Source organism: Electrophorus electricus, chromosome 6 (genome assembly GCF_013358815.1).
Source record: "Electrophorus electricus isolate fEleEle1 chromosome 6, fEleEle1.pri, whole genome shotgun sequence".
Lineage (NCBI taxonomy): Eukaryota > Metazoa > Chordata > Actinopteri > Gymnotiformes > Gymnotidae > Electrophorus > Electrophorus electricus.
This window is the reverse complement of record NC_049540.1, coordinates 27484891-27500216: the sequence shown is the minus strand read 5'-3', so window position 1 is coordinate 27500216 and position 15326 is coordinate 27484891. Positions and strand designations below refer to the sequence as shown.

The 15326-nt window shown below is 48.0% G+C and overlaps 1 protein-coding gene across 4 annotated transcripts in view; it reads left to right on the top strand.

The window, feature by feature from the left end:
- ctif (CBP80/20-dependent translation initiation factor) overlaps nucleotides 1–6949 on the top strand; it is a 46848-nt gene extending 39899 nt beyond the window's left edge. For all 4 annotated transcript variants that reach the window (XM_035527029.1, XM_035527028.1, XM_035527027.1 and 1 more), the window contains 2 exons: nucleotides 3926–3979; nucleotides 5711–6949. In XM_035527029.1, the coding sequence (XP_035382922.1) occupies nucleotides 3926–3979; nucleotides 5711–5926 (270 nt within the window). In that variant the 3' untranslated portion in view covers nucleotides 5927–6949. The remainder of the gene's footprint in view (nucleotides 1–3925; nucleotides 3980–5710) is intronic.
- Nucleotides 6950–15326: the final 8377 nt, after the last annotated feature.

Genomic DNA, 15326 nt, shown 5'->3' with positions numbered 1-15326 from the left:
ACTGTTTGGCTCAGTTTGACTGATCTTTCCTTGGCTGTTTTAACCGTGTGTGTTTGTGTGTGTGTGTGTGTGTGTGTGTGTGTGTGTGTGTGTGTGTGTGTGTGTGTGTGTGTGTGTGTGTGTGTGTGTGTGTGTGTGTGTGTGTGTGTGTGAGAGAGAGAGAGAGAGAGAGAGAGAGAGAGAGAGAGACAAACAAATACTACCCAGCGTTTACATGGCAGCCTGTCTGGCAGCCAGGTGTGTGTAGATTGTGTCTGTGCAGAGCTCGCTAAGCAGCAGGGCAGGTTGGTTAATTACAGGTGTGTTGGATGCTGATGTGTAGCTACATGACAGCTGCGTCCAAATCACAGTGGGTGTGGGAGGCCAGCCTTGAAGTACAGGACACACACACACACACACACACAGAGAGAGAGAGAGAAGCTTATATAACAGAAGCTTCTGGAACGTCTCTTGTCTGGTTTATGGAGTCTCTGAAGTCATCCATTGTATTGTGTGACTTCGTTTTTGCTTACACAAATGTGTTTATCAGATGTGTTGTGTTATTGGAGTTGAGGTGGTATTTAAGGCGCAGGCTCTCAGTAGGTGTGGTCCTAACATGAACGGCAGCGGGGAGCAGCCCGTGTGATCGTTATGTTGAGTATGTACTGGGCAGGAAGCATGTCTGCTTTATATATGTCAGGATTCCTGGCCTTTGTTTTTTTTAGAGAATGGAGAATGAGCTGGTAGGGAGGGAGAGACAGAGGTGTGTGTGTGTGTGTGTGTATGTGTGTGTGTGTGTGTGTGTGTGTGTGTGTGTGTGTGCTCACTCATATATGTGTGTGATGGGGTTTGGTGTGTGTGTGTGTGTGTGTGTGTGTGTGTGTGCTCACTCATATATGTGTGTGATGGGGTTTGGTGTGTGTGTGTGTGTGTGTGTGTGTGTGTGTGTGTGCTCACTCATATATGTGTGTGATGGGGTTTGGTGTGTGTGTGTGTGTGTGTGTGTGTGTGTGTGTGTGTGCTCACTCATATATGTGTGTGATGGGGTTTGGTGTGTGTGTGTGTGTGTGTGTGTGTGTGTGTGTGTGTGTGTGTGTGTGTGTGTGTGTGTGTGTGTGTGTGTTTGTAACCTGAGCCAGTAGCCATCATACTTCTGCTCTCCCGGGACATCATTATGGGATGTTTCACAGTGGACATAAAGCAGCTGTCTCCCTGGAGACCAGAGTGGTGAGACCACCTCAGTCATTACGCTGACTGCCAGACCCACAGACCTCTGCCCTGAAGTCCAACACACACACACACACACACACACACACACACACACACACACACACACACGCTACATGCAACATAAATTTCATGCATAGCCATGTCCCGAGACCACACAGACCTTCATGCTCTACTAGATTCTGATCATTCCAGCTGTGTGCACAGGCCTGCCAGTGTCGCGAGTATCGGCTGCGCTGGTGATCCACAGCCTTTATGCTGAAGCTAGAATGTGGGGTGTGTTTTGTGGCGAGCTGTGGACGCCTTTCCCCCTCAGTGCAGAGCACACTGCATACATGAGGATCTCATGCTGTGTGTTCTTTCCTCATCTTTGTGTATCTCTGTGTCCGTTTTTTCCTTCCTTATATATTAATTAGAGAGAAGAAAAGATTCCGGGGTATCAGAAAGCTCTCGGGCTGTCCCGCTGAGTCCTGCTGTGCCCCGCTGTCTCTTGTATTGAGAAACAGAAACACATGCACTTAAGTGCCGGTCTCTCCCGCTCAGTGACCCACGTAGCAGGAGGCAGACGCGGCTCTCTCCCACTCACGTGACCCCCACTGCAGGAGGCAGATGCCGGTCTCTCCCGCTCACGTGGCCCCCTGCTGCAGGAAACATCCACCAGTCCCTCCCGCTCACGTGACCCTCACTGCAGGAGGCGGACCTGCCTAGCTTCTCAGCTAGCGGCGCGCGGCAGCCTGGCTAGCGTCACGCTAATTGCAGTCTGCCTGTGAGAGTGAGCGGCGGGTCTGGCAGGGATCGTTTACCGGCCCAGTACTTAACCCCTCTGCTCCACAGGAAAACGCTCCATTCCCACACCCCAGAGAACCTGCAGAGAGCGAGCCAGGCCAAAGCACAAAGCACTTTTTCAGTGGGGTTTTTTTTTTTTTTTTTTCCCCTCTCCATCTCCGGTTCTGTCCGGTTTCCTTTGTCATCTTCCCCAGCGCCTCCGTCTGCTCCCTCTGCGTCTCCGTCATGCTGCATTTGTGCCAGAATAAGAGAACTACCGCATTCCACGGTGGTCGGGTGGCCATGGCGATCACCGCTGCACACTTGCTCCTGATTGCTCGCTTGCGTATAGTTCAGCACGGGCAGCTTGGTGTGTTTAGTGAAAGTTGAGTTCTGCTCGTCAGGGCTGCGTGTGCTGGGCGATGTTTTTTGAGGGCAGTGTGAATTGGAGTAAGTGGAGGCACTTTTTTGGCTGGCGTCTCACTGGAACGCAATGACCGCCCTGTCAGCCATTTTGCTAGAGGGTATCCAGGCCTTCCTCTTTGATGATCCTGCTCTCCTAGGCCCTAGTAGGCCCCCACCCTCACAAAGAGCTGTCTGTGTCGGTGCCCAACTGCTTTCCCTACCTTGTGCTCTGTAAGTCATCTCACTGGAGCTCCCCGCGCACAGGGAACACACACACACACACACACACACACACGCACGCACGTATATATACTCCTGTAGCCATTCCTTCTACCCTGAGGGGAAAAAGATCTCATATAACACGGCAGAGGGAGGGAGGTAACCGAATGACACAAACACACACTCGCTCACTACGCTCACTACTGCCCTAAATCACTTTAATCCCAGCTGATCACAAAAGCATCCAGCCCGCTTAGTAATACTTCAAACACGTGTACGCGCACTCACACTCTCGCAGCAGTCTTGTGAACCCATGACTCGACGAGCTCTTTCAGTTACTTGGCAAAGTAACGAGCATGAGAAACCCGGAGCGGATGTTGAATGCCACTGCTGCTCTCTGTCGGTGCCAGCTCCACTTGGGTTTACCTGCATGTGGAATAACGTTGGAGCGTCGGAACGGCTGCCTGTCAGGAGAGAGAGGATTAGATGTTTGTCTACACGGTTTTAGGCTAATCGTACTGAAACTCTGAGATGTTTGAAGATTTCAATTTTACATTTGGCAGAGCAATGAGCTCTCATTTAGGTACAACACACACACACACACACACACAGGAAGAGGGGGAGGGGCATACAAGTCCACTCATGAAAATGGATATAAGCTGCCAATCAAATATGTTCTGTGTAAGGGTGGTTGTGGGGGTGTGCGGGAGCAAGAATGAGAGTATAGGAAGGTAGGGTGTGTGTGTGTGGGTGGGTGTGTGTGTGTGTAGACATTGTAGGCAGTCTCCATGTGCCAGTGTTCTGGCTGCGAGGGTCTGTGTTCAGTCTCCCTGTACCTGTCCTGGGAGAACTTTGGGACGTCCTCGCCTACGTGGAGCTCCTGGGTGGAGTGAGCTCCTTAAGAGTTCGGTTTAAACTTTAGCCATCTGTTAGCGGGTAATTCCTCTCAGTCACGCTAGATCCAGGGCACAGGCTGTGGTGAGTTCACCTCTGATGATGTACAGGCTAAAGCTGGATGATAACTGCCCCCCCTCCCCAACACACACACACACACACACACAAACACCAGTTTGTTTGGATTCAGCAGGTGATGTAGTTTTGGTTGTAACTGGGACAGTGACCTGTTGCTTCTGCAGCGCTCTCTGTGTGAGGGGGAAACAGACCAGAGGCTTGGTCTCAGGAGGAGGACCAGGGCCAGTTCCTCTCTTTGGCTGCATTTAAATCTGCTCTGAAACATTGGTAGTGTTGAAATCCTTAGCACTGATGCTCATCTGTATCTATCTCTTCCTGTTTGTGTGTGTGTGTGTGTGTGTGTGTGTTTTTCTTTCAGTTACTGGAATCAGTGGAGGTGAAGGAAGACGCGGTCCTCTGTTGCTCAATGGAGGTGAGTGTGTCTGTGTTGTACACAAGTCCTAAAAACCCAACATGTGAGAGTTGTGTTGCTTACAGAGGTCATAAAAACCCAGCATGTAAACGTTGTTGGTTACATAGGTCATATAAACCCAACAGGCGAATGTCGTGTTGTTTACAGAGGTCCTAAATACCCAAAATGTAAACGTTGTGTTGTTTACACGTGGCCTTAAAAAACCCAACACGTAAACATATTTACACGAGTCTTAAAAACCCAACACGTAAACAATATACAGGGTCCTAAAAACCCGACATATGAACATTGTGGTGTTTGGCAGGACAGACAAGAAAGCTGTGTGAGCAAAATGAAGCCCTGGAGCAGAGCAGAGCAGGGGGAGGAGCCTCAGCAGAACAGGGGCAGGGGCAGGGGCTTCAGCACACCCTGTGGGTGGGCCGCACAAGTGACATCACTGCCCACCCATCCCAGTGCGCCTGGAAACACACCAGTAGCCATGCGTTTCCTGTGTGATATGAGGCCAATCGCGGGCAAGCGAGTTTTCTCAGCACGGGGCCGATCAGAGCAGCATTCTGGCATGGCCAGACCGGGGATTGCAGGGACTGGACCAGCTCTCTAGTAGACTGAGAACAATGGCCAGTTACCTTCCACAGTGTAACTACGTCCTGCTTGGAGTTACTGTATGTTTGGGCTCCATAATCAGACCTCAGAGAGGGTGCCCGGGGCCCAGCACGCATCCCTGACAGCTGCCTCATATACGGGCAGGACAACGGTCCTCAGCCGGTGTGAGGGTGCTGTCTCACACATACACACACACACACTCCTGCACCCATATATCCACACACCCATATATCCACACACACACTCATGCACCCATATATCCACACACCCATATATCCACATACACACTCATCCACCAATATATCCACATACCCATATCCACACACACACAAACACCCTCCATACACTCACACATCCATACCCCCCCCCCCACACACACACACACTCACACAAACACCCCCCCCCCCCCCAAACATACACACACACACACACACACACACACACACACACACACACAGGTGTGATAATTAATGATAAGGTTGATTATTATATATAGAAATAGGGTTTATCAAAGATAGCCCTTAGTCACCGAACCAGTTATGATATAACTGTAGATATGGAGTTTCACTTTCTTACACAGGTGCATGTTGCCACACACACACACACACACACACACAAAAACCCAAACAAAGACACTAAAGATTAGCCATTAGAGCATCTGTCAGTGTAGTGTGCTTGGCTCCAGACAGGGGAGAGTCTTTAGGGTACTCCACCACCAAAGAGAGCCGGTAAACTGGATCAGGAGGAGACAGACAGTCTGGCCAGCAGGAGTCTAAAACACCACACGCCTCTCTCTCTCTCTCTCTCTCTCTCTCTCTCCTCTCTCTCTCTCTCCTCTCTCTCTCTCTCTGCCTGTTACTGCCACTGCCTCTCTTCTTCTCCTGGTGTTGACATCTGACCTCATCCCACCATTCAGCTGTGACCTCTGACCTTTCTCCTTCTGTCTCCACCCTTTCTTCTATTGCTCCTGACCTCAGTTCCATTTCTCTCCTCCTCCTCATCCCTCTCTCTCTCTCTCTCTCTCTCTCTCTCTATCTTTTGTTGTATCTCCTCCCCCCCAGTTTGGACTGATGATTGTCTGTGTGTGTGTCTGCGTGTGTGTGTGCGCGCACGCGTGTGTGTGTCCAGCTGCAGAGCGCAGGCCGTCTGTTGGAGGAGCAGTTTCCTGAGATGATGAGTGAGCTGTTGGCGGTGGTCAGGGATAAGATGCTGTGTCCGTCCGAGTCTCCGCTCACGCGCTCTCTGCTCATGGAGGTCGTTGAGCTCCATGCGCACCGCTGGGGTCCCCTGGAGGCCCTCACCACGCAGTACTACAACAGAACCATCCAGAAACTGACCGCGTGACGCCGTCGGCAACGCTCACAAACACGCACACGCGTGTGGGTGTAGAGGAAAACACAGTTTTTCTAGAAGACAGAACCGGACCAGGATGGAGGGATGGATTATGGATGGATAAGGGGTGGATGCATGATGATGGATAGATGAATGGGTAAATTGATGAATAGGTAACTAGACTGATGGATGGATTTGATGCTGACAAGTTCAGGGGTTGGTCTAGGGGTCAAGGGTAAAAGGCTAATTATATGCAGATTTTTAATGAATATGTATGTCCTTTTTTTTTTTTGTTCACGCTCGCATGTTAATGATGTGGTCCAGACATAAATCCAGACGGCTATTACATTAACAGACATAAGGAAATGGCACATACATAAACATGAGGTGCCATGAGGAGGATGTCATTCAGATAGACTCATCAACAGCAAATCCACGCCCAGATGCATATGCATAACACACACACACACACACACACACACACACACACACACACACACACAAGCCATGTCCACACACTATTACAGCTGAGATGTTCAGATGAGACCAGTGGAGCTGTGGTGGAGGAACAGAGGGTGGAGTCTTGGCATTTTAACTCTAACAGACGGGGAAATCCTCGTTTCCTTTGCTTTTGTGATCATATGCATCTACCTGTCCATCCTCCAGCTCCGCCCCCTTCTTCCTACAGCCTGCCCTCTCTGTGCCCATTCCTCACCTCCCCCTCTTCAGACACGCGTGTGCGTGTAAGCTTGAGCGTGTCTCATTGTGTCGCAAATCCTCTCCCTGGAGCCCGCTGTTGCCCATCAGGACTGTCTAGCCGAGGTCAAGCAGACAGACTGGAAAGGGCTCAGACTGCCTTTGTCTGTCTCTCTCTCTCTCACACACACACACACACACACACACACTCTCTGCAGCCTGACTAGCCTGATGGCAGATGGCCACTGGAGACTGAAAGGCCAGACACGTGCGTACGCATACACATACGTGCGCACACGCGCACACACTCCTCTTGTCTGAGCCAGCCCGTTGGGTGGGTGTGGGTGGGTGTGGGTGGTGTGGGTGGAGGGCTGCTGACTGGAGTTCAGAGAGAAGCATCGGGCTCCACTCCTGGCGTCTTTGTCTTTATTTGTCTTGTGTTTCTCTTCAGGGTTTTCTTTCCTCTCCCACTGCTGATGTGTTTATTCTTGTCTATAATATTGTTCTTGTAATGTTATTATATTATTGATTTTTTTAAATCACGTTCTTTGTTTTAAAAAAAAATGTATATACGTGTATTATGATGTTTTGGCGGTAGACTTATTGCACAGGTTTTGTTTTTGTTTTGAGGGGATTTTTTTTTTTTTTTGCACTGTTTTAAGGCAATGGTTTTAAAAGTGAGAAAAAAATGTTTCCGGAAATGTGTTCTGGGTAGCAACAAGATCCTCGGGTCGCTGGATGTGGTGATTAGCAGAGCGAATCACCCTTGGCTGGAAGGAGTTTTAGAGTGTGCTTTTAAAAGTGACTGGGGGAAACTTGTTGCCTTAGTGGAGAGTCTGGTTTGGGTTTGAAGGCTACGATCGAGATCATCGAGATAGGATAGCCCATCCCCCTTACCTTACAGAGTACAACTTCCTAATAGAAATTTGAGGTAAAAAGTTTTGAAATGTTACAAAAAAAGGAAGTAAAAAACAAAACAAAAAACAGCATGACTAAAAAAATATTGAAATTCTCTCTTAATGGCTGCGCATATGAGCCATCTAGCAGTGGTCTTTTTTTGCTTACTCAAACATGTAGTATTTACTTTTGAAGATAAAAAAAAGTGAAGTTGATTGGGTTTCTTTGCAGATCTATAGCTCGTATTGTCCATTATCCAGGGCTTTGCAAATGTGTGTAATATGATATTGACAAAACACAAGCCAGTCATCTATTTGTTTTAATGGTCTGCATGTAGCCATATAAGGCAATACAAATATAAAGCCGATGGCGGAAACCTTAGGAACCCTTTAGGAACAGGTCCAAAGTTGGTGACCTTCACCTGTTTATGCTGATGGTCTTGTGGGGCGAAGACACTCACGTGCAGTGTGTGTGTGTCTGTCTCTCTCTGTCTCACGTACGCACATGTCCTCGGAGGCGTCCACCGAGTCTCTGCTGGCAGGTTTGTGTTTGTATTATTTCTGTCTTGCATCAAGAATCCAAACCCTGGATGCCAGCTCACATGAGCTGCACTGCAGTGCCCACAAACTCCGACTGACATGGCAACCGGGAACCTGCCCCAAACCACAAGAGCTCGGCTTCAAAACATCAACTTTTGATTTTTATTTTGTATAATAATAATAATTATTATTATAATTGTTGTTATTATTATTATTGTTCTTATTATTATTATCAGTAGTATAATAATCTGAGTTTGCGGTTTTCTTTTTTTCTGTTTTTTTTGGTTCAACTTGCGCTCAGCCTCCCAACAAGTCCCTGTGCTGCTGTTCTCTGTGCGTTGTCTAGGGCTACGCTCCACTGGAACACTGGGCACTCTGTGCCCTTTGACCTCAGTGTTACCATGACCCCTGCAGAACTGCTGAATGCAAATCACCCTTGTTTCAATCTCATTGATGCGTAAATGAGACTTTGTCGCAGCAGCTCTGTCAGCCGTAGAATTTGGCATAAAAGTGTTCATCGGTTGTTTTTCTTTGTTTCTTTTTGTAAGCAGTGGAAAATAAACTAACTGAAACGAGAAGCTGAACCGAAGGTGAAAGGTCGTCCTTTTTGTCTTTCTCTTTTCCCTTCCTCATTACCTTTCTTCCTTTTGTTCCATGCGGCCGCGGCATCAGTAAAGCGAGCGCGGAAACCTGCTCCTGACAAAGTCTCTAGTGTCGCCCGTAAAGGCTTTCGTCTCCAGACGCAGCGTACACAGACGGCATATTGTGTTGATGCAGTGGCTGTTTTTTTCCCACTAATGTGTGTATATACACACACCTCATGTACATGTACGCTCTCATATGCTACATATACCTCATATACACATACTTCATATCCATATACAACCTCATATAGTTCCTCCCTTCAGGCTGAAGTTTTATATGTAGGAGTGCTGTTGTATGGACTTGAGGTAGTATTGTTGAAGCTACTAACAACTGCCTTTCACACCTGAAGCAGTGGGAGCGACTGACGACTGTCAGTGTGGCTAAGACTGACGCACGGTACATGCAGGGAAAACAAAGCGTGGCACTCTGTGTGTGTGCACTCATATCTGAGTTTGGAGGTTTTCGCTTTGTGTCCTAGGCCCTTTGTGGTTTTCACTGTTTCTTTGAATGGAGCTGAGTTTCTTTGCCGTTGCGTGCTGTTTTTTAGTAGGCCTTGACCCATGTCTGCGACTTGCGTCTGGCTCCGCCCCTTCAGAGGGCTACGCCAGGCAGGGCTTCGTCTCTGGCGAGAGTCTGTGGTGTCGGGCTCAAGATGCCTTAACCCCAGCGTGTAGCTGTGGTCTTCTGGCTCAGAGCTCCTTCAACTTCACAATAGCAAGTCCTCACAATAGCAAGACACGTTCTGCTTGTCTCTTGGTGTATTTATAAACATCTTCCTAACCCTATATATGGTAATATGCCAATATTCAATCATGTTGATCTATATTTCCTCTTGAATGTGAATAATGTAACAGCTTTGTATCTCCTTATATACTGGATGATGTAGTTTGGTTTTGAGGGCCTTGGTGTGGATAATGTAGTTATGCATCTCGGCTTAATGGCAAGTTCAAGGTGTCCGGTTAGTTCAGCGTTCCAGTTCTGGTCCCTCACTGGCTCCTGGAGCCTGTGTGCAGGACTGATGCGATTGGACGTTAACCAGGGTCTTCACTGGGAGCTCTGGAGCATTACGTCCCCCACTTTTGGGAGAGAAGTGTCAATTCAAAGTGGTCTCACAAAGCTCGATGTGAGACATGGCGTTTCCAACCCGCACAAAATAATGACAGGCTGAATTTGAAAAGGTGAATGTTCTATCAAAATTATATGCATTTATGGAAAACCGCTCACATTGTGCAACACTGCTGTGAAGAGCAAGTGACTGTAGAATTAGAAATATTCTGCTGAAGACCTGCGAGAGGTAAGACCAGGGCTATGTGCAAGCGTTTTGCTGTTGCTAGAAAGAAAGCGTTGACATTGCGTGGTGGTTGAGGCACATCACAAGCGGATCAGACCACTGAGCTTGGCGTGGTTTGGGTACGATGTGTACCTGTCCGCCAGCTGGCCGTTCACTGTGTACTCGTGTGGTGTGTATCTTAGCCAGAGTCCTTAAGCAATAGGAATGAAACGGCAGTCGGTGGCCCCACAGTAAACGACACATTCACCGGCACGTTCAGGGTTAGGGATAGGGCGCCGAGGTAGAATGGCAGCGGCTGTAGCGCTGTGCCAGGGTCAGTGTAAAAACACCCGGCACCAACATCCCTTACACAGCCCCACTGACATCAGATCACTGCACAAAGCCATGAAGTGGTGTGTGTGTTTGCTTGAGCTCCTTCCATGACCACTCAAAGCAGAGCCATGCTCGTACCGGCTCAGTATTTCTTTGTTCCCCTCATTTTCATCTCTCTATTTCTCCCTTTCTCTCACTCTTCCTTCCTCCTTCCCTCCATCCATCAAGGTGGGTGAAGGATTTTTTTGGTTTTGTTTTCTTTCAGCTTTCTTTCACTCAATCATCTCCTTAACAGCCCTCTGTGTTGAGTCCTCTCTCTCTCTCTCTCTCTCTCTCTCTTCCACTCCCCTCTCTCTTTCACATGGCGCGTGTGTTTGTGTGTGGACATTGTGATCAATAGGCGAATGGAAGCGTGGGTGACGGGGGCGATGGTGACACTCTCTATTGTCTGGGGACGACAAAGGCGCATTTGGCTGCAGCTGCCCCCAACTAGAAGCCACACAAGCTGAAGAGACGGACACGCTCCAGCTGCCACTGTGCCGTTCTACACCCTCACCCCATCCACACACACACACACACACACACAGCTTGAAACCCCCTGTGCAAAACCAGAGCACTGATACAGCTATATATGAGAGTGAAAGGCAGAGGGCAGCTACCTGCGGAGTGTTTAAACAGCAGCTGCAGCCTGTCTCCAGGTTTGTGTGTGTGTGTGGGAGAGAGAGAGAAACGCCCCATAGAACCTAATGTGATTGGATCTTCTCACAGAGGTCATAAGTGTGTGTGTGTGTGTGTGTGAGAGAGAAATGGATGACACCATTCCATGCCAACTGAATTCTGGTTTCTCTCTCCTCCCGTCTTTCTCTCTCTCCTTCTCCCCCTCTCTTTCCCTCCCTCCCCGCGCGCCAGAGGAACTCCAGAGCCATTTCCGTACATCCTGCTGCCTCCAGTGAGGAAGTGATGTCATGGCTCATTCACTTCCTGAATGAACTGTTTAATGATCATTCTTGGGTTTTTTACGCTGGTGAAGAAAGAGGCGGATTAATACTGCTGTGCTCACAACTCACTTCCTCCTCTTTCCTCATTTCTCTCCTCTATGCCCCTCCTCCTTCTCCGTCCTTCCACCTTTGTCTCCTTCTGTCTCTTCCTCTGTCTGACTTATCCATCTCTGAAGTGTTCTTTAATCTCCTCCTTTCTCCATCTCTTCTCCCTGTCTCTCCCTCTGTTTCTCGCCATTTGCTTTCCAGATTTTGTGCTTTCTCTCTCTCTCTATCTCTCTCTCTCTCTCCCTCTGTTTCTTTCTGACCACAGGACAGCAGTGTCTTAAGCCACAGAGCCCCCGAGTAGCTCCAGATTTCCTCCCTGCGCTCCATGCCCACGGCAGCCAGCCACCACACAGGAGATGGAGACCCGGGTGGTGGGCGGGCTTCAGGCGGTTGTTTTATGCCTGCAGAGGGAACAAGTTGGAAAGGAACCTGCTGTGGATGTAAATGGTAATTCATAGAGAGAGGGAGAATGCGAGTGTGTGACAGAGACTGTGTGCATGTGTGCGAGAGATAATGAGGCTTCAGGTTGTTTTTAATGAATACATTTTTTACCGTACTCTGCACGTGTGTGTGTGTGTGTGTGTGTGTGTGTGTGTGTGTGTCCAAGAGCTCCACTTCCTTAAAGAGCACGAGGGATGAGTATCGCCTGATATCTTTGTTGCTAAGCTTCAAGTCCCATCTAGCAACTGTCACCAATGAATCTGGCCCTAGAAGTGTGACCCTGTTGCTAAGCAACATGAACTTTAGTGACAGCCTGAAAGTTGTGTGACAGCAGTGTGAGGTGGCAGCTGGACAGTCAGGTGACTCGATGGTGTCTTATGGCAGAACACTGTTTTCGAGATGCAAGCTTGAACTCTGTGCGATCGCAGCCTAATGAGCATCCTATCACACCCACCTCTCATGACCAGGGAGGCATGCGTGCTGTACTGGAGATCTGTCTGTGTTATACTGGCATGCCGCATTGGAGCTGTCACGCATGCATTCTAATTGTAGCCCTATACCTGCACCCAGCCCCGTTCGAGGGGCTCTGTAGGAAACCGTGGTGCCTTCTGGGTATTGGAGTTTGAAGACTGAGCTTGGCCCTGTCCCTTTATATCCACGACCAACAGGCTGAGCAGCAGTGTCACTTGCACACTTCACTGAACGCTTTTCCTCCCACCTCTGGTGTAAACGTGGAGCCTTCACAGGGGTTACGTCCTGCTGCTCTCACCGTGCCAGTGAACGGGATCTCGTGAAGTCCTGCTGGGCTCCGATATGCACTGAAGTGCGGTTCCTGAAGACTAGGGCTGAATCCTAAATCGCTCCCTATACTGCATTACATATAGCAGACAATGGCTCCTACCTTGCATTGTGTCTAGGAGGCCTTTGGAGTCTCACTCGGGGTGAAAGGGTCTATACGTACTCTGTGTGTGGATATATTTACTCTTAAAGATTCGTTGTATTTCTTGCAGAGATGTTGTCCACCCGACTTCAGCAAACCACGTGATGTAACTGCAGGGGGAAAAAAAACAACCATACAGGCTGCGCAGGTTGTGCAGCCGCTACACAAACTACGCAGACCAATGTGAGCAAGTCTGACTGGTCAGTGCAACAACCAGCGTGGTGACACAATCATGCGTCACACTTTGAATGTAACCTAATCACACACTTAGATGAAGATGACCATATTTTAATTTAACCCGACTTTATTTTTGCGCAAAATGTAATTACACTTCAATTGTCTCGGATTTTATAGAATTGGATTCTGTTGCGTTATAGCTCTCAATCTGGGTTTCATTTCTAGCAGTGTCTAGTTAAGGGTGAAGGGTGGCTTTAGACTCTGACCTGTGTGTGCTTGCTCAGGACACGTTTCTGAATAGACCCTAGATATGAGCAGCTGTTAAGTGCTCTGAATGTAAGTGTCGTACTTACATGTCTGTGAGGAGCTGTTCTCCAACTCCCCAGACTCTCTGGAGCCTCCTGCTCCCCGGGTTCCCATGTCAGTTTGTAAACACCTGCTTTGATGCTGTCGGGTCTTTAGAGCAGGTGAATTTTCCATTTCTCCTCATCATTATTGTGTATTATTGTGAAATTTTGATGGCATCCGTGAAAATCCTTGGAAACCAAGTCTCAGGACGTATACGGACAGCTTTAGTGCAGAACGTTCTGTAGAATTCACTCTACGTGCAGTGTGAAGGACTACATCTACACACCTGCTGGGGATATATGCTCATGAGATGAAGATGCTTGTGAACGTTCTAGTTTTAATTACAGTGAGTTTTCCCTTTTAATGCAGAGCATGATGGGAAGCCTTCAAGGTGTCAACATACAAGCGCACACACAGTCACTTGCTCTGAAACCCTATGGGTCCAAAGCCTCATTACTTCACACAAGGGTTACGAGGAGCTGAAGTCCTCACACACACACACACACACACACACACACACACGTCTAACACAGCTCTGCATTAAAACATGGCTGGCACACAGTGAACAGGTTTGTCTGATGAGGAGGTGTGAATTGAACAATCTGTTATTAGCCTGATCTGTTATTAGACTGATTGCCTATTACATATAAAGATGTGACTCGTCTGTGTGTGTGTGTCTGTGTGTGTGTGTGTGCAGGTCTCATTGCTAAAGAGCTGGCATTCACTTCATTGTTCTCACAAGCACACACACCTCACCATATCATTAAAGCCCTCAGCTGCCACTGAAATATGAGGGGAAACTTCCACCATGTTCCGTTCTGCAGAAATAGACAAATCTGACAACGATTACAGAGGAACTTAAGAGATTGCTGCTCATTTCGGTTCCTCTTGCCTTCCCCCATGTCAGACAGTGTGTGTGAGTTGCTGTCTGTATGTGGTCAGAGTGTCTGGCCCATTACACTGAATGTCAGCTCAAGAGTCTCTCCACATCTGAATGTCTGAATGGACCTGAGTTTCAGAGAATAAGGTGAAGTGAGAGCTGTCTGCCCGAGTCATTCATGGGTCGCGATCCTGTCCCTGTCTGAAATAACCTGGATAATGAATATGTCTTTCCACAGCACAATCAGTTTCATGCAGTTCCTAGTGTTCAATTCAATGACTCGGGCAGAGGAGGGCAAGGGGATTGAATCAAAATCATCAAAATCATTATAAAATCTCCACTGGTTAGGTCATCAGGCCAAACTAACTGTCCCTAAGTGTGGTACTTATGAAAATGTAGCTCCCATAGAAATGCTTTCCAGGTGTAAAATGTATGAGAGGATATGACTGGTTGAGTCTTACATCATTCTGCAATAAGTGATTATAGCCTCTGTTTTAGAGTTCTGGACCCAAATGATACCTAATCTTGCATACTCTTATGAGCTCAAAGCCTCCAGATATAATAGAGAATAAAGAATAACACTGGCTTAGTGCTGGACTTGCGACTAACAGTACTAAGTTTGTTTGTTCCTTGAAATAAACTGAAAAGATAAAGATAGTTGTTAACACCTGCTAAATCCAGTGAGTAAATATTGAACAGTGGTTGTGTATACAAGGCAGAACAGACAAGAAAAACAACTCTTCGGTACCTTTGGCTGAGCTATGAAGGTCAGTGTCAGGAAAAGTAATTTACATTTGCCAAGAGCTGCAACTCTGCTAGATGTGGTGTGCTGGTCAGACTAGCTGTCACATATTTAGAATAGCCCACCAACCTATGAGAGGAAGAGAAGCCAGCTGGTTGAGTATGAGCTGCACATCAGTGGGTGTGTCATCTGCCGTCTACAAATACAGCACGCTGCACGTGGGCAGGAACGTACACCTTGTAGTCTAGAATGTATACGGTTACATCAAGGTGATGTCTGGAGATGATGTCAACGTGGGGATGACGTCATGGTGACATCAATGTGATGTCAATTCGGATATGGTGTCACAGTGACATCAAGGTGATGTCAATATGGAGTTGATGCCGTGGTGACATCGTTGATGTCAATGTGAAGGTGACGTCATGGTGACATCAAGGTGATGTCAATGCGGAGATGTG